Source organism: Pseudorasbora parva, chromosome 11 (genome assembly GCF_024679245.1).
Source record: "Pseudorasbora parva isolate DD20220531a chromosome 11, ASM2467924v1, whole genome shotgun sequence".
Classification (NCBI taxonomy): domain Eukaryota; kingdom Metazoa; phylum Chordata; class Actinopteri; order Cypriniformes; family Gobionidae; genus Pseudorasbora; species Pseudorasbora parva.
The window spans coordinates 12,603,363-12,628,821 of NC_090182.1; the positions used below are offsets into that span (position 1 = coordinate 12,603,363).

Consider the following 25,459-nt stretch of genomic DNA (forward strand, 5'->3'; position numbering starts at 1 on the left):
GCACCGCAGCCTATATAGACGTAACCTTCCATGCATGTCCCATTAGTATGCGACAAGACCTTTGCCTTCCAAGGCAAGGTGATTTAAGTAAGCTCATCCCATGCAGCTGGAATAGCGTTGGGATTGCACAAGCGTAAACGGGAACATACAGCAGGACACCCTACCCGCAACAACCACAGTCGTTAAAAATTGATCGCTCAGAACATGGGACGCTTCAGATGGGAGCTCTCCATGTGATTCAGTGAGTGCCTTTATCAGCGGCAGCTGCAGTTCCCCTCACAGACACTCACACTGCCTCTCTGAGCAAGAGAAACAAGGACGTCCTTCTTTTGCCTGGAAACCAGAGATGTTAGGAACGAGCAGTTAAAGCCTCGCTGAATCATTACTGCTCAACTTTCATTTCTGAGGAGTTAATCAGCTTCTCGAGACATTTGAAATCGCCCGTGCAGGTAATTACGACCTTTATGTGTGTGTGTGTGTGTGTGTGTGTGTGTGTGTGTGTGTGTGTGTGTGTGTGTGTGAATGTGGAACGCGAGCGTTTGGCTTTTGCTCTATGTGGGATGGAGCGGGAGCTGTCCGCCAGCAATGGTGCTGAAATCAGCTTCAATGAACGAGGAAGTGATTTTGTTTTCAGCACGTATCGAGGAACGGGAATAAATACTAAAAGCGGGTTATTTTAAATCGTTTATAGGCGTGAGAAGATACCAGGAGCAGAGTAACGTACGAGATTCATCCGGACCCATTCACCAGCCAACGTTTCGGTGCATTCGCACTATAAGCGTGTGTGTGGGTTTGATTCGGATGGATGAGGGAAAGTTTACACACAGATTAAGGGAATGGGGCATGCGTTGGATTATGATATTATTTAAATTTACATAATATGATTTACAGTCTTAAACTGTAACAATGATAAATTACCACCACAAGACAGCTTTTCCTCAAATGTTATTTGACATTCAGGTTACAATAATATAGCCGTTTCCCGCGAGAAGAACAAACGCTCCCTGCAGATTGACTTCAAATGTACACGATGCATGCTTGTCTCAGAGCTTGTCATTAACGCTATTTTCCCCATTGAAGGTTAAGTTCGCAGGCACAGATAAGACACTAATAGTAGCCCGTGGTAATTTTACAACTCCGTACTTTGTCTGAACTGCATGTGAGGTATATTGACCTTTACTGTCCTTCATATCTTGTGAATTGATCGACTGGATAGTATTGTGTAATGCAGTCTTTATTATTACAGACTTTAGTAATCTTTTGTCACATAACCTTAAAATGCATTCATTTATAACACCAACATCAACTCGTTATAATCAATTAAATTATTTAATATGAGTAAATCGCTATATTACATGTTGAGTTACACAAATGAAAAAATTTTAAGAGGATTTTTTTCTCTTTGGGGAAAAACTGTTCACTTTTTTTTTCAGTGAAGAGCTCTTTATACAAACGAAGTTTTTGCAATTGAGTAATTGTCTGTTTCACATTGTAGATCTGGCGACAAGGAACTACTTCAAAAGCTTAACCTGAATGTAATATTTGGTTGAAGAAGGCAGGAATAAAAAGCCATCATCATGAATTTTGTTATGAAGCAAGCGTTGGGAGGTAAGTTTCAGATTGTCCCGTTTCTCAAAACACGACACACACACACACACACACACACACACACACACACACACACACACACACACACACACACACACACACACACACACACACACACACACACACACACACATAAATACGCTCATACAGTATGCTTGCATTGCAGTACCAATTATGTTTAACCTTTCTCTTGCTTCGTATGTCATACACTGCTCTTTATTTTCACATGGAAAGTGAGCCAAGTGTTGCTTTTTCCTTTGTATAAGCCAGACTTCCCATCTCAGTCTAGCATCGCTTATCTTCTAACTCAAACAATGAAGTTTAGCGTCCTATTGTGATGGTTTAGGAAGCAGTTGATTTCTCGGGCAGGTCAATATCATAACGGATAGAGGTTGTGAGTCTTTGCGCATTTCAGAATCTGCTGCAGCATGCTGCCTGTTGTTTTCTTGATAAAGGGCTTTGTTTTCTAACTGGAGTCTAATTTAGACGTTGTTCTCTATTTACTTTAACTTTCTTTTATTTATGTTTTTGCTCATTATTATGATTTCCATTTTAATTATTCTTGCAAGGCATTTTATATCCAGACACACTAGAATAACTGTAATATTGACAATGTTCTCTGACTAGCCTAATCAAAAAGATAATAATTACATAAATATTGCCATTAATGTCTAAACAGAACTGCATCTTAATGTGGCTCATTAATCTTCTTTGCATCCATAATGAGGATTTTATCCGTCTCACTCTGTGCGGACTTCCCCCGTCAAAGCACTTAGAGCCATCAAGCCCGAGATTGACAGTCCAGTCCCGAGGGATGTCAGGAAAGCAGGACTGCGGCGGTTGATTAGTATGGATGTGCTATAAAAAGGTGGCGTGCGACCTGTTTCATTAACCAGCTGCCGGCTAAAGCAGCCCATGGGGGTCCTGCCCTAGTCCATTTGCTTCGTCGATACAGAAAACGAGTGAAATCCACTGAGCTGTATGGAAAGGGATTTCACCCTTGAGAAGAGTGGTCCCCAGCTTCTTGTTTACTCCCTACTTTCCTCTCTCATCCTCTCATGTCCCTTTCCACGAGTAGCAGTGCGTGTCTAAGATAAATTGATCCTGGCTTCAGATGTTTTTGGATTATTATGTTTTAAAGATTTGAAGTCAACCTATAACTAGATTTGCATTTCCTTCAGGAATTACTAGTACTTGCAAGGCAGCAAGAAAATAAGTTTTAGGTAAGCTTAGTTTCAGGCTTCAGTTCTGCACAAATGATGATGACAATCATGGTGCGTCTTTTTTCATTTGGCTGCTCATCGAGGGACTCAGGAGATGCAGCTACAGAGTGCCCGTATTATGCTCATTTAAAAGTTCACAATTTTATTTTTGGGGTCTGCTAGAATACATTTACATGATTTGCAAAAAAACTAAAACTATTTTTTATTTAGAAAACATACATTATTATTTTTTTCTTTTTCTTTTAATATTGTTTATAATGAATATATTGAGGAAAACAAAGAAGGTTGATGTCTAACTTAAAAAAATTAATGAATAGTGAATAACATCCCAGGGGCAATAAAGACCTAAGGTATGTGTTTAACTGTTAAAGGGTTACTTCAGCGATTAGCATATGGTTTTGTATCAGTAGAAACCCTGGAGTATATTCAAATAAATGTGTTTTACCCCCTCATAATCCCCTGAGACAAGAGATTTATGCATTTTATTTCTGGAAAAATTCTTCCTATGATGCAACTTGACGATATTTGCATCATAGGAGGAATGTTTGGCCAAAGGTTAAAGACTACAGCCAGCAGAGGGAGCCATTTCCGCATGTTTTGAATCTGCGCACTGCGCATGGGGGATGGAGATTACACTCAGAGGTCAGCTCGCAGCTACAGGCACTCATTTAAACGGAGCTATGGTGAGCAATGTAAGTCTTTTAACTTCTCAAATTAATTTCTATGAAAGTTAAGCTTGCAAAGGCATGAACTGAAACGCGCCAGTTCATGCCTTTGTAGTCGTAGTGTAGTGTAGTCGCGATTACCTCAGCTCTCATCACGAGAGCTCATCAGCTCATTTATCTCACTCCTGCAGTTAGTGCTCAGTGCTGTGACACTCGCACGGTGACTCACTCATTATATTGAACAGACACGTTCAGTTTTTAATTGTAGTGTCTTTTCCAACTCAGTCACAGTAATCAAGTAGCTGGCTTTGGGAATGGCCTCACAGGGCAGTGAAGCATTCTGGGAATTGTAGTCTTTCATCCCCAAGAGACAAAAATACATTTCCTGTCTTTTCTCAGTCTAGAAGGCACCAAATTCATCTTCCCAGCACTGAAGTACCCCTTTAAGAGTGCAAAAAGGCAGCCAGTAAGATTAGTATGGAGTATATTTTAAAAGAAAATACTGTTCTGTTCCCTTCAGTTTTTCTATTTCAAATACACACACATGCACACACACAAATACACTGATCAGGCATAACATTATCACCACTGACAGGTGAATTGAATAACACTGATAATCTCTTCATCACGGTTAGTGGTTGGTATATATTAGGCAGCAAGTGAACATTTTGTCTTCAAAGTTGATGTGTTAGAAGCAGGAAAAATGGGCAAGCGTAAGGATTTAAACGAGTTTGACAAGGGACAAATTGTGATGAACAGGAGCATCTTAAAAACTCTTGTGGGGTGTTCCTGAACAGTGGTGAACCGGCAACAGGGTCATGGGTGGCCAAGGCTCATTGATGCACGAGCATTAGAGCTGGACCACGGAGCAATGGAATAAAGTGGCCTGGTCTGATGAATCATGTTTTCTTTTACATCACGTGGATAGCCAGGTGCATGTGCATCACTTACCTGGGGAACACATGGCACAAGGATGCACAATGGGAAGAAGGCAAGCCGGCCGAGGCAGTGTGATGCTTCAGGCAATGTTCTGCTGGGAAACCTTGGGCCCTGTCATCCATGTGCATGTTACTTAGACGTATACCACTTACCTAAGCATTGTTGCAGACCATGAACACCCTTTCGCTGGAAACGGTATTCTCGGGTGGCTCTGGCCTCTTTCAGCAGGATAATGTGCCCTTTTCACAAAGCAAAAATGGTTCAGGAATGGTTTGAGGAGCACAACAACGAGTTTGAGGTGTTGACTTGGCCTGCACATTCCCCAGATCTCAATCCAACCGAGCATCTGTGGGTTGTGCTGAACAAAACAAGTCTGATCTATGGAGGACCTACCTCACAACTTACTGGACTTATAGGATCTGCTGCTAACATCTTGGTGACAGATACCACAGCACACCTTCAGGGGTCGAGTGGAGTCCATGCCTCGACGGGTCAGGGCTGTTTTGGTCGCAAAAGTGGAACCAACACAATATTATGTCATAATATTATGATTGATTGGTGTAAATGCTTTTTTCCTTTAGTGTGTAGCATAGTTGTTTGCGTTTGTCCATATATATATATATATATATATATATATATATATATATATGGAAGGAAGACTACGCCAATCACAATTCACTATGTAAATGGATGCAGTAAAAGAAAATCCAATCTTGGAATACCAAATAAATGGATGTATTTGCTCAAACGATTTTATTACATCCATTAATGCATTACTATAGCCCAGTGCAAAACTGCTGCATGTGGGGTTTTTTTTTGTGTGCTTGCAGTCTCCACTGTTGATTGATCCTGTAAATCACGGAACAGGCAATCTCCATTTGCTAGCAGCCGTTTTGACAGGCCCCCACACACGGTTCTGACCGGCATTAGACAATAAAGCTCAGGCTGAAGTGAAATAATGGGCCTGTCTGGCTCAGTAAAAGATTTAGAGGCAGCAGGTCAGCATGTGGCGAGAGAGTTCGGCACTAAAGCTCACGGATGTAAGACTAATCACGGTTATGTGAGAGAAATCTCCTAGGCATCCCTGCAGCATCAGCCAGAATGCAGCCAGAATGGGAGTCTACCCTTATCCACACATGCTCTCACACTTACTCATCTCACTTTCCTGCTGAATTTCACACACATTTGCTCTGTCTTCTGTTCTTCCAAATCTTTCGCCCAGTACCACTCACATATGCACACGCTTTTTGCAGTGTTTCCTTCCCATTACAATCCTGATATTCTTGACCACCTCCTTTCTTTCTCCCGCAACTCTCTGGCTAATGCCGCTTGTTGGAGTGGAAAGAGAGTCGTGCGTAGAGTTGGTCAGCGTTGCTAATAAGCTCGACATGCCTGGCTGTGCTTTAATTTTAAAGTTTATTTCCAGGTTTAAATTAAGACAATCACAGATTTCGATGTGCTCTCAGGCCTCACTGCATATATAATCTTAATAATTAAATGGGATGCTCACATTTGTGGTAAATGAACACCTGTTGTCATTAATATGCAGGAGCTGCTCGGCTGAATCCAATTTGAAACACTGTATGCGCTGAGGCATTCAGACCTGAATCAGATCACCTTTACACTAGTGCCAGCACTCTGTACGTCCTGCGGGGCAATGTCTGGCGGGCCGCTCTGACAAAGGGTCACACATTACCGTAGGTCGCGAAAATGCTTAATCTAATCAAATGTCCCTAATCAGAACCACAAAGCGACTTCAAGTCAACTGAAATGAACTAAATTGAGTTTTATTGAATTGATGGCTGTGCAAAACTGTGCTGTAATTCCACATCACGGCTGTCACGGGGGTTAATTAGATTTACATTAATGACTGAACAAATTAATCATGTGAAAACAAGCTATTACTTATGTCATGTTTTCCCATTTAAAAATCTTCTGTCCTGTGTTGGTAGTGCCTATCAAAAGGCTTGTACTTTATTGTTAAAAATTCAATACATTTACATGTTGGTTGCAAGTGATATTGAGGGAGGAACTCAATTTAGTCATTTATTCTATTCAGAGCATTTTATTGGACAAAAAAAGAAGCTGCACAAGCATATACAGTAGATGACCTAAAAGCTAACAGCCCGGAACTAAAAGCCAAACCTTCAAATGACCACAGTAACCATGTGCATCAATGATAATTAAGTTTGTCTCTCTATATTCCTGTGTATCTTTCTAGGCTGGGGGAAAACAAACCCTGTGACGTCAGGAAGCTCAGCTCGGTGCAGCACCAGCGCTGATGCCTATTGATTTATGTGCTGACCTATAAACTACTGATCACTTACGCTCAGCCGGCATGATTTTTACCCATGTAATGAGTAGGACGGTAAATGCAATGTGCTGAAATCAATACAGCAGCTGAGATTGGGCCAAGGGCCGATCCCTCTGCAGGGAGGAAGGAGGTTAGATGCTAGATCCGGCATTTGGGCCAGAATCAGACAAACATTAAACTGATTATAAGGCTTTTAGGAGCTCTTAGAGCTGGACTCATGCACTAATCTGACAGTCGTCAAGTTTTTAATTGTAATGTGAGCCTCTAAGGTGAGCGAAGGGAAGAAAATCGGGCAGGGGTGATAAAATCTAGAAGGACCAATGAACTCTATTTATGAAACGTCGTCAAAGGCATGCTTTTATATTATAACATTCCTATGATTTGACCGGCTTGCCTCGCCTACAAATCTAGACACACCCTAGCGGCAGGTAATGTAATTTGCATGCAGGGTTGTCTAGCAACTCTCCGTTGGCATGTGAGCTGGAAAACCAAACTCTAGTCAGGCCAATCACATTATGTATAAAATCGGTAGGCGGGCTTAACAATGACGGCAGAGTTGTGACGAGTTGTGAGACTCTGGAAGACTTGGAGTTAAGTTTTTCTTTGAGAAAAGAATAAAGAACACCACTGAAGTCATTCTTAAAAAAGGAAGATGTGTTCAGAGTTTTGCCGACCGGATACGGCAAAAATAACTTGCTCTGGTCGGTTGTAGCGCTATCCAATTGCGTGCAGAGGGAGTTTGAAAGACGACCGTTTATCCCGCCCCTCGGATTGAGCCCTGCTATTGGTGAGTTCCCAGACCAAACATCTTGATGTGGGTCTGGCTCATCAGACTATGGCTTGCATTCTTCCCATAGTGCCTCCTGGTGCCCCGGGTAAGAAACGCACACACACCCGGACATCCACATGATGTAAAAGGAAACGTGTCATCAGACCAGGCCACCTTCTTCCATTGCTCCGTGGTCCAGTTCTGATGCTCACTGTTGCGCTTTCGGCGGTGGACAGGGGTCAGCATGGGCATCCTGATTGGTCTATGGCTATGCAGCCATAGAAGCATTAACTTCTTGAGCAATTTGAGCTACAGTAGCTCGTCTGTTTGATCGGACCACACAGGTCAGCCTTCGATCCCCATGTGCATCCTTGGCCGCCCAGACCCTGTCACCGGTTCACCACTGTTCCTTCCTGGGACCACTTTTGATAGATACTGACCACTGCAGACTGCAGTTTTGGAGCTGCTCTGTAGCAATTAATCACAATTTGGTCCTTGTCAAACTCGCTCAAATCCTTACACGTGCCGATTTTTCCATCTTCTAATACATCAGCTTTGAGGACAAAATGTTCACTGGCTTACTAATATATCACAACCACTAACAGGTGTTAAGATGAAGAGATAATCAGTGTTAATATCCTGTATATCCAGTATATTATAATTTAGCGTTCAAACTCCTTAATTTTGCTGTATACATATGGCTATGAAATCATTAATATCATTTTTTTTTTGCTCATACTGAATAAATGGGTCTTGATACATTCAAATATACAAATGCCTTTATATTTTTGGAAAGGTGGACTCCAACAAGGGTATTATCATATTTGGGGTCCTTGGCATCAGTAAGTTTGAAAACACTGGTCTACAGTTAACCTATACACACACATTCACAGACTGTAATTCCTCACACACTTTTACACCTGTTTTAATGGCTCTCCAGGACAGGATGCAATATGTTCTCCTTTCCCTCCTGTAGACAGTGTAAGAAACAGCATTGCTGTGAATTGTGCCTGACCTTAAACCTCTGAGCGGAACACAGCGCTCTCTCTGTTTCTTTCTCTCAATTCATCTCTCTATTGGGTCAGCAGATGACCACATGGTAGGACACATGGGCAGGTTCTCTGGCTGTAGGTTTCTGGCTCTGAGCTGCAGGGACTACATGTGTGCAATGGCCCTTTCAGTTACACACAGAGAAAACACCTGCCACAATGACACGCACACGCACACGCACACGCACACACACACGCACACACACAATGCACCAATGCATGCATCAAATTGACATCGTGATCTGCTCATGTACAAAAGGATGCCATGCGGATACCTTGTCAACACATCAATTCACAATCAATGTTCTTTAATTGCCAAGTCCCATGCAGTGACACATTTGCACACACGCTCATATAAGCTCACATACACACACAGACAGCACAGATGGGCTCTGTCCCCAGAATGACTGCAGGTTAGATATCTGGTCAGGCTGAAGCCATTCATGTGTGTTATAAATGGATGAGTCATGACTTTGGACCGGCCGATGGACCTACATGGTGCCATGTGGCTTCAAAAGGTCTTTGCCAGTTCGACACGGCAAAGTGCACTTTACTAGAGAGAAAAAAAATGGAAGTGAAATGATCTTCATTAGCAAGCAATTTTTTTTTTCAGTCCCTAAACTAAAATTCCCATCCTTGTTTACAGCTACAGGGTTTTTTGTAGCGATGCCATAGAATAACCATCTTTAGATCGCCAAGGAATGTTTAGTGAACAGTTATTAAAAGAATTTTTTTTTTTCCTGTGAACATTTTTTTAAATTTTTCTTTCTAAATGCTTTCTGCAGATTTCCAACCAAATCATCAGACAAAATGCAGAAAAAGTCACTGCATAGATTCCATCTCGGTCTATGATCCTGCTGAAAAGACTAATGTTAGATAGCTTAGACTGGTTTATGCTAGTCTGGTGCCAGTTACATACGTTTATTGTGCCATACTAATGTCATGAGTAGGCAACATCCCATGCTGCACTGCTAGAAATGTCTTCTCAATGAGTTTTGATGTGTTATATATATATATATATATATATATATATATATATATATATATATATATATATATATATATATATATATATATATATATATATATATATATATATATATATATATATATATACTTACCTGTTTAAGTGTTTTATCTTAAAATGAGATAAATCTGAAATAGATGAGATAGATCCACCTATCTATTTATCCATCCATCTATTTATGGCTGTGTTCTGGTCAGATGATCAGTGATCTCATCGTTTTGCAGTGTGCAGTTATTGATTCAGCCGGTCTCTCTCATCAGCAAGCATCACCATCATAGACTACTGACGTCATCCTTCTCCTCATCCTCAACTTTGACAAGGCAACTTTATAGCATTGTTAAAATGTCCCCATTTCTTACAAACTGGTTTTTGATTATCAGAACTAAATTAATATTTTATAAGAACCTGTGTAAAAAAATAAATAGCTTATTCTCTTTTCCCGAGGCCCTCTCGGTCATCACTGCCTCGCCCGACATAAAATAAATAAATAAAAAAAACTTAAAATAAGGGAACAAAATGATTTAGTACCTACTGATCTAGCACAACATTGTCCAAATGGTCCCATTAAAAGCTGTTTGACATTTCATTTATTTGATTCATTACAAGCAGTTCTCAGAGCTTTCCCCTTAACTGTTCCTTTCCTCCTGCAGTCGGCCTAATATTAATCCAGTGTCATGATACCATTGTGAGGTTAATCTCAGCCATGAAACAGCCCTGGCCCGGGGAACAATTATCATGCAGTATCCCAGAGCTCCTCAGTGAAGATTATTAGATGTCTGCCGGCATGACAAAAACTTTAAAATGTCCTCGTTTTAAGATTTTTTTAGGCCCATGAATGAAGACATCTGACCTAATTTAGGAATATTCATGTATAGAAATAGATCCTGACACAATAAACTCACAATGTCTCTAGAGAATTGAACAGGCTCCAAATAAAATCTCCAACTAATGAGAGTCCTTACACCCTTAAAGGGATAGTTCACCTAAAAATGAAAATTCTGTCATCATTTACTCATCCTCATGTTGTTCCAAACCTGTATTGGTTTCTTTCTCCTGCTGAACACAAAGTCAATATATGGAAGTCATTGGGGCCAATCAATTGTTTGGTTTGTGTTCAGCTGAACAAAGACATTTATACATGTTTGAAACAACAACTATCCCTTTATTGTTCTCATTGCGATGCAAATTACATAAAGGAACCTCGACAAGCAAAAATAGGTTGCAGACGTCAGCTGTTAGATAACCTTGACGTGTCACGCTCTAGCGGTTGGGTCTCCGAGCTGCTATCCGGTATCCCTGCGAGAGAACTCCATCGCTCGCTGGCACAGGGCAGAGGTCTTTTGGCTGATACGCCTCTTGCCCTTGACCACTCTCCAAAATGGCGGTCACGGCCCAGCAAGAAACTCTGGCAACCTTTCTATCTCTAGCAGAGTTAATCCTACAGCAGTCCAGGAAAGGTTGTGAGCCATTCCCTTTTTTGTGACTGCGGTCACAGACGCTACTTTCTGTCGAGTTTTTCTGTGGCGCTCATCAGTTATGACCAACAGGCTGGTGTGGAGGTCTATTAAGCAGTCTGGTGCTTTTGTGATGAACTACTAGACCGTTTGTCAGTGTGTGTGTGTGTGTGTGTGCGGGCGTGTAATCCCTACGTTATCGGGACAAAATGTCTCCACAAAGATGGCAATATCCAAAATCCTTGTCCTTGTGGGGACATTTGTAGGTCCCCATGAGGAAAACATCTTATAAATCATACAGAAGAAGTTTTTTTGAGAAAGTAAAAATGCTGAATGTTTTCTGTGACAGGCAGGTTTAGGGACAGGGGCAGTGTAGGGGGATAGAAAATACGGTTTGTACTGTATAAAATCTACTACGCCTATGGAAAGTCCCCATAAAACATGGAAAGACTACGTGTGTGTGTATGTGTGTGTGTGTGTGTGTGTGTGTGTGTGTGTGTGTGTGTGTGTGTGTGTGTGTGTGTGTGTGTGTGTGTGTGTTTGGTACAGAGTGTACCTGTGAACGTCAGTGGACGTTTGGACTGCTGGCAATAACACCATGTTATGTGATCCCACTCTTTAATGGGATGTCTATTTCAGCCTCATTACCATAGAGATGAAGTCAGTCCTTTTATCAACAACACAGAATGAATGTGTATTCTATGGTTGAGTCTCTTCTGTATTTGATCTCTTTGGAAATCTATATTAATACCTATCCAATCTGGTCTAGTTGATTTGGCTTCTCTACTATTTTCAAGCTAATACAACAGCAATGCAGTGGTGACACTTGTCATGTGAGCACTTTTACCTATAGTGTATGTAGTGACTTCTGATATATATATATATATATATATATATATATATATATTCAGTAAGGACAGGTTAAATCAATTATATTTGTTTTTGATCAAATATATGCAGCCTTGAGCATCAAAAACATGTTAATATATGCCTATATCAGCCTATATGTGTAACGTGTTCCACGCATAACCTACGACGTGACCCTGACGTATATGTACCCCTGAGGCAGGGGTTCTGGCAGACCAATCACAGTGCTTGCGGTCCACGTAGACCTCTCATTTTTGGAGAGGTGCACATCAGAGTATGTTGTAAGCTACGGTTGGAATACACAGCTTACATCACAAACTCACTCCCACCCGGGTCACGGCACCAATATAACCCCTCCTGTTCGAACCGCCTGCTCCAAGCAGAACTGGATCCCAGCATTACCCCAGCTTCCACTGATACAGACAGCAGGCTACATCATTCACCATCTGTCACAGGGAAATTCCTTCCCCCTCTTGTGAAAGTTGTAATAAATTTTATGTGACTGAAAGGAGAAGGGCTGAACGGAACAAAGACAACTATCTACAGTACATTTTGATCATTGCAAGCTATTTTTGGCTTCACGTTTGCTGGCAGATGGAGTACAAAACCACTTCAAAAAAATATTCTCTGAAAAGCTAAAGCAGTAATATTAAGTTTCAATGCCAAAAAAAAAGATTTTAGAGAATATACCCTAAATTAAGTATAGGGGTCAGTTTCTGGTTACATTTATATGTCTTGTTATATTTAAATTTGCGTACTGGAACCTTCCATAACAAGGTAAAATGCTGGAAAAGACTTCGGACATGAGCTCAATGGTCAAAACACATATGTTTAGCATGTTTACATTGAAAAACAACTGCAAAGTGCAATGGAATGGAAAAACGTGTTCTGTTTGAACAACAATTTTGCACGCCTATATATATCTCAATAACTGATGTAATTTTTAATAAATTAATTTATCTTGTTTAATGATGTTTAGATATTTTTTATTGGAAAACACAAACACCTTCAAAAAGTCCAAATCCATGAATTCTAAAACACATAAAGATATAAATAATGTTCTATTCAGCATCTCTCACCACTTCCTCACCTGGCCCCACACACCCACTAAAATCTATTCCTGGAGAGAGAGAATGGCCCTGCATTTAACAAATGGTGTTTATGAAATTGCAGCATATGCAGTCATTGTGGTCCTCATGACACTGGTGGAGAGTTATGGCCTACAGTAATGCCATTTCAAAATCATTCATCACAGTGAGCTTTACGCTGCGAGCAACCTTAGGAGTATAAAAAGGGAGTCCATGGCCTCCAAACGGGGTGGTGTGTACAATAATAACACGGCTGCAAAAGGTTGCATGCTTTCAAAATCTGTGTCTTTAACATACTTTAAAACTCTTTCGATGGCCAAACCGAGTTATATAAAAAAAAAAAAGAATCCATTTGGTGCTGGGTCAAAAAATAAAAATGTAATACAGAATTAAATGATCTTTAAAATTACTTGAAAATACTTTGAAAGAGAAAACTTTTTTTGTGATGGAGGATTTTTTCTATTTGAGTTGAAGGTCTCAGAACTAATCTTGTGTTCTGATATGCCTTTGGAGCGGTACTCACATGGTGAAGGTAGGCGTCAGAGAAAAAGGGGGTAGTGGGCGTCTGGAGAGGCCTCTGCTGACCCGCCAACACTTTACAGAGTCCCTGCAGAGTCCCGCCAGAAAGCACCACCTCCATCGAAACAAACACATTTAGCCAGCACTCAATGCCAGGGAGAGCAAAAGCTGCCAAACATGCTTCTTCACTTACAGTTGACTTTTGCTTAATGTCTTCAGAAATGTGATTTATAGTCTCCATCATATTTTTCTTCTTATATCGTAGAGTCCACCTACTGTTAATTTCTTTTTATAAAACATTGCTTTTGCATTGCTGTATGTGTATGTATATAAATATATATAATGGTATGCCTGATCTTTATATATCAGGCATACCATTATTACCACTGACAGATGAAGTGAATAATACTTATTATCTCTTCATCACGGCACCTGTTAGTGGTTAGTATATATTAGGCAGCAAGCGAACATTTTGTCCTCAAAGTGGATGTGTAAGAAGCAGGAAAAATAGGCAAGCTTTAGGATTTGAAAGAGTTTGACAAGGACCAAATTGTGATGACTAGAAGACTGCAGCTCTTGTGGGGTGTTCTCGTCTGCAGTGGTAAGTATTTATCAAAAGTGGTCCAAGACAGGAACAGTGGTGAACCGGTGAAAGGGTCTTGGGGGGCCCAGGCTCATTGATGCACGTGGGGAGCGAAGGCAAAGGCCTTGTGGTCTGGTAAAACAGACAGCACAATCGAAAAAGGTGGTGTAGTCTGATGAATCACGATTTCTTTTACATCACATGGCCGGGTGCATGTGTGTTGCTTACCGGGGGAACACATGGCCCCATGATGCACACTGGGAAGAAGGCGAGCCAGTGCAGGCAGTGTGATGCTATGGGTACTATTCTGCTTGGGAAACCTTGGATCCTTCCCTCCATGTGCATGTTACTTAGACACATTTTATATTCCTTACAAACTTTATATTCTATTCCCCTACACTAACCCTACCCCGAAACCTTCACATCAAACAAAACTCAGCTTTTTACCATTTTCAAAAACAAGTGATCTGAGGCATCATTCAGACAGCAACAGTTAAAAAAAGGTTGTGGGCGGGGTGAGTGGTGTCTGTGATGATTTTACCTGTCCTCAGCCTCACTCCGGAAGAGTACAGGTCCTGGAGGGTGGACAGAGGGAGACCGATTTTCCTCTCCACAATCTGGACTGTCCGTTGTAGTCTCCTGATGTCTGATTTGATGTCTGAACCAAACCAGACAGTTATAGATAAACACAGGACAGACTCAATGATGGCTGAGCAGAACTGTGTCAGCAGCTCCAGTGGGAGGTTGAACTTCCTCAGCTGATGAATGAAGTACAACCTCTGCTTGGCCTTTTTCACAGTGGTCAATGTGATTGTCCCACTCAAGGTCCTGAGAGATGGTGGTTCTTAGGAACCCGAACGACTCCTGAACGACTCCTGATGATGAGTGGGGGGTTTCCTCCTGAAGTCCACTCTCTTCTCCACTGTTTTGAGCATGTTCATCTCCAGGTTGTTATGACTGCACCAGACAGCCAGTTGTTCAAACTCTTGTCTGTATGCAGACTTGTCACCATCCTGGATGAGGTCAATGACTGTGGTGTCATCTGCAAACTTCAGAAGCTTGACTGAGGTTCAGTCGTTTGTGTACAATGCAACCCGATCACACATAAATGCGTATAAATAGTACGAGTGTGCAATGTCGTGGAATGCATATTACGCTGTTTTTCGCGTGCATATGATACACACTTTATGGCGTATATATATCACACGCTCTTGGGTAGGTTTAGGGTGGTGGGGTGGGGGGTTCGTATGTATAATACGCCATAAAATGCGTGTCATATGCACGCGAAAAACAGCGTGCCATAGACACGGCAAAATGAGTTTTGGCGTATATATTCCACGACATTGCACACTCGTACTATTTATACGCATTTTTGTGAGAATACCCTGGTACAATAAGAAGAGCGGTGGAGAGAGGATGCAACCCTCAGGAGCGCCAGTGCCGATAGTGAGAGGATAGTGATGGAAAATACTATTTTACACAGTGTGTTTATTATAAAATATTGTAGAGTATTGCATTGTTAGCTTTGCAACTGGCTAATTTCTGTAATGTCATTATATTTGACACTCTTCTCTTTTTTAAGATCAAAAACCACAAAACAAACAGAATATGAGAGGAATAATGCATATGAGATTTTGTTACGTTCAGATAAACTAGGGAACTGAAGGCAGAGAGCTACTGTAGCTTGGGTAAAATCTGGAACTGTAAGGATTCACAAAGGTTTGAGCTGTTAACTATGAGCTTTGTGCCCTTAAACAATGAGCGTGTGCCTGTAATAAGTGTACTGTATGTTCCTCTGGATAAAAGCTTCAGCAAAATGACAAATTAGTAACTAAGATAGGAAAACATACGCAAATCCCCAGTTGTGGCTACAGCTGGTGTTTTGATGAGGCTGCAGTTTCTCTCAAATTCATGGGCTTTCCAATTCCATGTGTTTTACTTAGAATAATAAATCTGAGCACACCGGCCTTATTAGATCTGCAAGTTTACCTCATAACACAACAGCCGAGGCAGCATTCTATAGGTGCAGAGTGTTAGAGCGATAGCTCGCCAAGAAATCAAACCTCTCTTCTGTGAAATTATTTTGCCCACAGTGAAATTCAATAGGGTCAGATGTTGTTTGAACCTCAAAGCTATCTTATCTCTAACTATATTTTAGAACAGGTGAGGGTGAGTAATTGATGACATAATTTTAGTTTTGGGCAAACTGTCACTTTAAGTGCAGTACTGGGAAATGATAGGACTAGAGTTTTCAGTAAATATATTTATTAGGAAATAATGATTTTTGTACTGTACCAACTGTGAATTCTATCCCCCTACACTAACCCACTCCTAACCTACCCGTCAAAGAAAACATTCTGCATTTTTGACATTTTCAAAACACTTAATTTAGTCTAATTTATAAGTTGTTTTCCTCAAGGGGACCCAAAAATATCCCCATAAGGTCACTTACGGGGACATTTGGTCCCCATAACATAAGTATACCAGGTGCAGACAGACAGTGAACTGTCACTTTAAGTGCGGTACTGGGAAATTATATTATATATAATATATTATATGCTATAATATAGTAATGAGATCATTATAAGTTTTCAGTAAATATTTTTTAACAGATTCACTAAAATGAAATGGACTTCTCAATGCTTTATATGGATAAGTGAATAAACATTTTAGTCAACGTTTTTGTCACACTATATTAGAATTTGTACACTCTAAAAAATTATTTAGAAAAAAAGTTACCTGGTTGCCTTAAAATTTTGAGTTTATTGAAATTAAAATTTTAAGTTAATACAATGAAAAAAAATTAAGATTCAACTACCTTTATTAAAATATTATTAAAAGATTTTAATTTCATGATATATTAAAATCTTTTTTTCATGATATATCAAAAAATGTATGTGATTAAGATACAGAGTTTCTATTTATTAAACAAATGTCCTTCATTTTATCAACTCAAATTTTTAATTTCAATAAACTCACAATTTTAAGGCAACCAGGTTACTTTCTTTTTTAAGTTAAACCAACAAAAAACAACAACATTTTTTTACAGTGTACAAAGTATGTTGATACTGAAAAATCTATACTATAATGCCCCTAAAAGTGTAGTTATGTTAGTAGCATTTGTCATTTTAGTTAATTATGCACCATTAATGATAAAACTAATAAGTTATCCACAAAATAGCAATTCTAAGATTGAGTTCTGGGTTGAACTGTCCCTTTATGGATCCATCTAAAAAGAAATTGAAAATGTAATAAATTCGAAGATGCAATAGCTTTTTACAGGGATTTTTTTTTCTTCTTTTTTTCTGACAAGCCAAATTAAATAAGAACATTTCCCCATTGCTCAGGGATGCTTCTAAAATGTCAGAGCGCTCTGCCTAACAAACAGTCAGGCGTGCTTCCAAGAAAGAAAGAAAAGCAGGTTCAGAGGGCAAAGGAAATTTTTTGGTCTACATTTCCTTCCATTACCATGAGTCCATTTTTAACACCTAAAAAATATCACCTGAAGAGGGTCAAGTCAGCACACGCAGCTCAGATCAACTTGATTTCAAACCTCTAGTCTGTTTTTTGGAGAAGGCAGGGTGGTTTGTGTCTTTCGAAATGCTGAGCTCAGGTGGACTTCTGGGACTGGTGGAGTGCAGACATCAAAGGGCGGCATTGTCCTTGAAACAACAGCTATAGTGATATCTGCCTTGTCCACACACTCCATTGCACAAATACATCTGACTACAGGCCAAATGCACTGGACCAAACTGACCTGTCCTGTGAAGGAAAGATAACATGGAATCCAAAAGACAGAGACCACATTCAACATCTAACCCGAACCTGGAAATTAAAAGACATTAGAAATGCTTAAGATTATTTGATGCACCTGGTACATTATCATATGAGTATGATAGAAGGTGGAACAGGTGGATGGAGACAGACAAAGACATAGACAGATAGTGTGACTCCCATCAAACAATAATGGAAGCAAAATCGATTGCAATCAACCAATTCTGCAGGTGAACAATTCCCGAGTCATGCATGGCTACACATAGAAAGGTCATAGATGTGAATGGAATTGCACACCAATATTCCAGCACACTTCAACAATGAACGACATTTAGGTTGAAGGCACGTCTCAGAAAGTGCACAACAGTGTACTCTATGAAAGAAAACATCAGCAGAGGGCCGAGCACCAGTTTCATTTTCTGTTATTGCAAGTCACAGCAGACAGTGGACGAGCAAAGCTAATGTAAGAATGCAATTAGAAACCCATTTGTGGCAAATGCAGAGACATAGCTGTGTAATAGCTGAAAATGGGGGCCGAGATAGAGACCATCAGCTGCATAATAACAGACAATTCAAAGGGGAGGTTAGAAGTTCCTCTGTTACTTTACATTACCAGGTTAAAGGGCACTGGATTTGCTTTTTCTCTGATGGTCTAGCCAGAAAATGATTTAACAACTGACACACTTGAAAATCTATGTGGGGACACTCTATGTAATTTTTTTATACTGTACAAAACTTTATATTCTATCCTCCTACACTAACCCTACCCCTAAACCTACCCATCACACAAAACTTTCTACATTCTTACATTTTCAAAAAACAAACAAAAAACATTCTGTATTATTTATTAGCTTGTTTCCGCATAGGGACCCCAATTTAGGTGACAGTCCTCCTGAGTCAGTGTGCATTCAGGTTCAAGTCCCCACCAGGATAGAAAAACATGAACACACACACAAAGCTGGTTCCCATGCTTTATGGGGACTTCCCATAGACATGATGATTTTTGTACTGTACAAACTGTATATTCTATCCACCTAAACTAACCATACCCCTAAACCTACCTGTCAGAGAAACAGACCGACTGACCAACCGACAGATCGACAGATAGATCGATAGATAGATAAATAGATAGACAGACAGACAGGCACAGACAGATAGATAGATAGATAGATAGATAGATAGATAGATAGATAGATAGATAGATAGATAGATAGACAGACAGACAGACAGACAGACAGACAGACAGACAGACAGACAGACAGACAGACAGATATCTAGATAGATAGGTCGACAGATAGAACGATAGAACGATAGATAGATAGAACAATAGATAGATAGACGGACGGACGGACGGACAGACAGACAGACAGAACTATAGATAGATAGATAGATAGATAGATAGATAGATAGATAGATAGATAGATAGATAGATAGATAGATAGATAGATAGATAGATAGATAGATAGATAGATAGATAGATAGATAGATAGATAGATAGATAGATAGATAGATAGATAGATTTCACATAACCTAGATATTAATTTAATTTCAAGACTATAACAACATTTTCTGGAGAACCTGTGATAGCGCTATAACATTTCTGAAGAATGCCATTTTTCTTGCTTTTCTCTGTAAGCTGTCAACATGTTTACTTAACATTCGTAATGATTTATGCCACTATTACACCTCTTCCCGGGAGGATTAATTATTTAAACAATGTTCTAGTTCATTTTGAGCAAGAAGAAAAATCACCAAGTTGAATCATGTCAGAATCCACAATTAACGAGAAGAGGAGGATTTCATAAAAGCAAACATTGTCTACACAGTGTTCATAGAACAGAGGTTGTCCTATCACAGGACATGATGTCACCATGGGCCATGTTCCTCAACATGTTAAGTTGAGTTGGTATCATGCTGAGCCTTAATGAGGGGGGAACCAAAATGGTATGCTAGGCTTCAGGGGTGAGAAAGGGACAATGGTGTCTTGAAGCGGTTAATTACTAATGATTCCGATTAGGGAAGAGGGATGCTGGAATGCAATCAGGGTGAAGCTGATTAATTAGAATCTGCTCATTACATGATAAGATCTTAAAATAGATTATTTAACCAAGAATGAGGGTGTAAACCCAAAATCAAAGCTACATGTTTGTAGTTCCCACAGTGCTAGAGTATCTCATCATTTAATATTTCCCACATTTTAACTCTTCTTCACACTGCAAAAAAATGACTGCAGTTAAATCGTGCTTTTGTTTTTTGTTTTTTGGACTGGTTTCCAAGGGCAAACTAAACACATTTATTCGAGAAGCAACACTACATTAACACTTGATTATGCCCTGACTATAAGTGTACTGGCAGATTATTGCACCTGTACACATTTAAAATTAGTGAAAAAAATCTGCCCGTGCTGTAAGACAAAAGCACTGCAGTGTCTCCACTTACCTATCATGCATTGTAGCTGGGTGACCCTGAGCAGTGAACTGGTTTGGGTCCAAATGCTCAAAAAGGCTGGAAACAGATTTGAGAGTGTGTTCCCTGTCTTTAACGGTTCAGAATATTTGCAATTGTTTGACTATATATATATACATATTAATAATTTCAAAATTGTAGATACCAGCGAAACTCTTAGGAAAAATACAAAAAAACTACTCATCAAGAAAATGATCTTTTCTTCGCTTATTTTGCATCATATTATTTTGCGGTTGCATCATAATCACAGCCAAATGGGGCAGTATCAGACTCATATTCTGACTACAATCTGAGCATGATGACATCAGGCTACAAAAAGGCCACGAGAAAACCAATATCCTTCAATATTGTGTCTCGTCAATATAGCGGATACATAAAATAATGTTAAATAAAGTTAAACAGCCTTGTGCTTGTTAAATAGCGATGTGCTGGTTTCAGCTGCAGTCATGACCTCATCTCATAAATCAAACAGCTTGCATTTCTCAACCGTCCACTCTCAATCGCATAAAGTAGCCTCGCTGACCATTTTGGTGCAAAAGCAAAACGCACAAGATATAGTACCTTCAATGCCCTTGGCAAAATACGCTTCTTTATAGCAGAAACAAACTGCTGCAGAAAAAAGCCATGCAAAAGTAATGGGATCAAAAATGTATTGGAGTAAAAAGTACATTTATTTCAAGTCAAGTAGAGAGTAAAGTTGCTAAAATATTTGATACTCAGTAAAACTATAAAGTCACCAAAAAGATACTTAAGCACATTAACTACGTTTACTCAAATACTTTACACCACTGGCTTATTTACAATATGAAAACTGATTATGTGCCCAAAATCTTCTGAAACGTGAACAAACATAAAAAGGCAAAGCAGAATTTGCCATCACTGTTGGACATTTCAGCTCATCCACTGAAACTAAGTACAACACATGAAAGTTTCTGTGACTATGAAGTGCATGAATATTTAAAGAGGCAAGCAGTGAGGCATTTCATGATTGGTTGCCTTTTGCTAAACAACTCGCTTTAGCATTCTATCACTGCTATCACTATCATTGTTTCTTTATTCCCTCTGCAAAGCAATTTGGGTTTGGTGCTGTGATATTAAACACGGGGTATAAAACGGGTAGTCTGAAAAGCACTTGAGATTTCAAGAAATTTCTTGACAGATAAATTCAGACAAATAACTGATGCATGCTAGTTTTATCGCCGGTTGTCCTACTGGTGCTGTGGTTGTTGTGATCTTTTGTTTGCATTGCTTTGAGAACACTTGTCATCGTACTGTTCCGCCCCAGGCTTTTACCACAAATGTGCGAACAATCCAAGTGGCTCTGGCACCAGATAAATCCACGTTCATGTTCATTCTTGCTTTCTTTAGCATCTTGCACAGAAGCCTACCAGGCCCTCTCCGTTCGCCAGTCTCCCCTCAAGGATAAAAAGGTTAATCTTCCAAGTGAGCAGGTCCTGTCAGATGCATTACAGTAATGACAAATGTAATAGATCCAGACAATGGCGGTGTGTACACTGACTGCATCTCTACAATGACTGTGTGTGAGTCTTTGAGCAATGGCCAGAGGGTCAACACACTCACCGTATGGCTCATTGAGTGTTGAGTCAGATAACTCGAGCAGAGACTGCGCATTCCGGGCCTTTCCTAATGTACAGTAAATGCCGTGTATCAGGCTTCCATCACTTAATGGGCCTGCAAGGCTGAATGAAAAGTGAGTATCTTTGGTTAAACAAGTCACAAGAGGTCCATCTATACTAAAGCAAGTGTCATCTTTTATCCATATATAAATCATTCAATACTACCCTAAGAACATTCCCTGAAAGACTGTGACATTTGAATAATTCCTCAACACTTGATTCAGAAACTTCTGCAGTGTTATTGACATGTTATCCAGTACAAATATCTAAACATTCTTAAATCATGATACATTTACTTGAGAAGCAAAACAACAATGGGGTCAGAAAAAACATATCTTAATTTTTGTTTATTATAGTTTATTTTTCTGACCCCATTGATTGATATTTGTTCTAGTTTTAAGCATGAAGTCGTTTTACTTAAAACGGGGCAAAAATACTAAGAAAATATTTTCCTTGCAATGTAGAGCCTTTGCTAAGCCCCGCCTTGAAAATATCACTGACCAATCACAACTGTTGTATTCTGCCAGAGAACCACTTGCTCAATGAGTCAAGTTCTGTCTTTTGATCATTTAAATGATATTTTACAGAGATTATACAAAAATATGATAAAATGTTGTTGCACTTTTATATGGATAATGTAAAAAATTTTTTTTTCCAAATTTTAAAAAATATGTTTAATGCTAGGCATTGCCATAATTCATTTCAGCTCACTTTTTATAACTTAAAAATACCACTGTTGAAAGGCGACAGTCTTTAAAACGTGTCTAAACTAGTGAGAGTAACCAAGTGAGATGGAGCTTAAAGGGGGGGGGGGGGGTGAAATGCTGTTTCATGCATACTGAGCTTTTTACACTGTTAAAGACTTGGATTCCCATCCTCAACATAGACAAAGTTTCAAAAACTTCTTCCGGTTTCTCACAAGTTTCGGAGAGTCTTTTTCGAGTATGGGTCCGCTTGACGTCGCTAGAGCGGAAGGTCCTTGTATGGGCCGTACGGGCTCTTCTCCCGGTAGGGTGCGTGGGCGTGACTAGGGCGAGAGAGGAAATGAACGCCCATCAACACTCGCTCAGGTGCAGATCCACTCGTCCGTGAACACTTCTGTCACGCCGCGCTCCACTTTATTCCTATGAGTGACGTCGAGCGACTTCAACGCTTCAGCACAGCATTCCGGGAAGGCAGCGCTGCATTTGAACCGATTTGAATGCAGAAATGACGGGAAGCTTCACAACATCGCTTCAGTCGCGTCGCAAAGTGGAACTCCACCGTTCACTGCTGTCAGGACTTCACCAAATCATACCAAAGAAGTGTGTTTTTGTCGGAGCCGTCCCAGCGATAAAGGTTCGGTCCTGCTTTAGAAGCAGGCGGTGAGTAAAACTGCTTCAAATGTCTATGCTGTTGGCTATCGTCGCGTGAGTAAACATCAGTAAACGACACGATCGCGTGCTTCTTCATTAAATTGCGGTTACTCCATTGTTGTTCTATGTATAACGTTACACTAGTCTGACGTGCAAAACCGTTTTGCTTGCTACTGCTAAAGTTTAGTTGCATACAATAGTCCATAAACTGAATCATGTCCTCATAAAATGTTGACAGGCCACTAAATACAGTACATACCACAGAGACGGACGTCCTGCTGTTGCTGTTTCTCATGTTCAATTTATTTCAGCCTCCGAATCTGATTCTGGATCATATATCTATTAGCTGAGATCGATAGCCATGGGTTTCTCCACGCTTGAGGACGTCACCGCTTTGTGCACATTCGTCATTCTTTAGCTCCGCCCACACGATACGCCTCCAGGCGCTCGTTTTTTTCCGGAAAGACTCGGTACAGCCTATATTTCTTTTATAAATATAATAAAATTAAAGATTTTTTGGAGATATGAAGGATGCAATACTACTCTATAGGTACTCAAGATTGACATGAGATTGACTGAAACTGAGTGTTTCAACCCCCCCTTTAACGAAACATCAGTTGCCAGAAGTGAAAAGGTTTGGATAATCTTAAAAATCCACCAATAACATGGGCTAACAAAGTCTGCAGTAAAGTTTTTGACGTGTTAAAAAACCCCGAACACTGCTCTTTAAAACCTGACAGTCTTGAGAACAAAGTTAAAGCTTGAATACGAAAACGGGAGAGCTGTTAAAATAAGACTTGTGCCTTTTGGGTATTCCTGTACCATTGCTGCTGTCCTTGTCTAAAACATTCTGTGTGAAAGATGAGCCAAACGAGGCAATAGCAAACTAAAGCTTGGAACGCTGGGCGAGGTAAACAGCCTGGCTCTGCAAGATACAGCTATTGATATTTCTGGGCATGACAGGAGAAGGTCGTCATGGTGAATGAGTCAGCATATATCAAAACCTTCAACATATTGCTTGGCTCTCTTTGTTTCAATGTCCTTGTCCACTCATTCACATCGGGTAATTTTTGATATTTAGAACACCAACGCCTCAGAGGCTTGGCAAGAAGTTATAGAATCTTCACTTTCAACTCGCTTAAGCAATTAGACATTAGAAATAACTCTGAATAATTGTCAGGTCACCAACTGTCCTTGAAACACTTGAACATTTTGTACAATGTACAACTTGCAGCACAGCTCGACACATAGAGAACTGAGATAACACTAGTGCATGCTGCAGATGGATTGGCTTATATCACCTATTATATATTCCACTTCATTTTGTTGTCTCACCATCATTTCTAATTGTCTATTTTTGAAGCAAAATGTGTTTCTGAAGTCCATTAGGATTTGAAGAAAGGGTTGTACACAATTCGGAATTAAACAAATTCTTGATTTTAAAGTGAGGTAACAAACAGGAAACAAAAGCAATTCATATTTGACTGTAAGTAGTAGTTTTTAAAATGAATTGAAATTCAAAGAAATGATTCTTTGAAGTTTTGTTCACAGGTCTTACAGACAGAGATAAAAATAGAGTGATATGCTATTTAATATATATTCACATTTATATATTGTCTGTAAGGCCTGTGAACAATATATATTTTGAGTTTCACTTTTAGTTTATCACATAATATGACAAAAGACAATATGAATATATGCCTTTATAAATTCTGATGATATTCAAAATGAATTAACTGATGAATGAATCGATTTTCCCAATAAACTGTACTTCCTGTCTTTCCAATTCTAATTCCAATTCAACTTCCTGTGAGGTCATATTAATTCAATTAAAATTCCAACTCATGAATTTTAAAAAAAGAGTAAATTCCTCAATTAAGACTTGTGCCCAACTTCGTCTTAAGGCGACTTAGACCAGTATGCCAATTACCGGAGTTTTCAAAATGAAGAGTTTTTTTTAACAGTAACCACAAAAGTTACATACAAGTTAGTCAAGAGTATTTTCACATGACCTCAAATAGATGCTTGCTGACAGGGCCTAAGCTGGTATATTCCTTGGCACTGTGGTGTGATCGAAAAGGGCACTTCAAGATTAAAGGGGCGGGAGCTCAAGAGTTACAGA

General features: G+C 39.7%; 1 protein-coding gene and 1 long non-coding RNA gene across 4 annotated transcripts in view; one reads left to right on the top strand and one right to left on the bottom strand.

Annotated features, from left to right (window-relative positions):
• The window catches only part of LOC137092714 (uncharacterized), a 67,633-nt gene extending 67,341 nt beyond the window's left edge, over positions 1-292 (bottom strand). For all 3 annotated transcript variants that reach the window (XR_010908329.1, XR_010908330.1, XR_010908331.1), the window contains exon 1: positions 165-292. This is a non-coding gene — a long non-coding RNA (uncharacterized lncRNA). The remainder of the gene's footprint in view (positions 1-164) is intronic.
• The window catches only part of LOC137092713 (complexin-1), a 54,755-nt gene continuing 29,585 nt past the window's right edge, over positions 290-25,459 (top strand). Inside the window, exons 1-2 of the mRNA XM_067457114.1 lie at positions 290-449; positions 1,496-1,608. Of these exons, the coding sequence (XP_067313215.1) occupies positions 1,578-1,608 (31 nt within the window). The 5' untranslated portion in view covers positions 290-449; positions 1,496-1,577. The remainder of the gene's footprint in view (positions 450-1,495; positions 1,609-25,459) is intronic.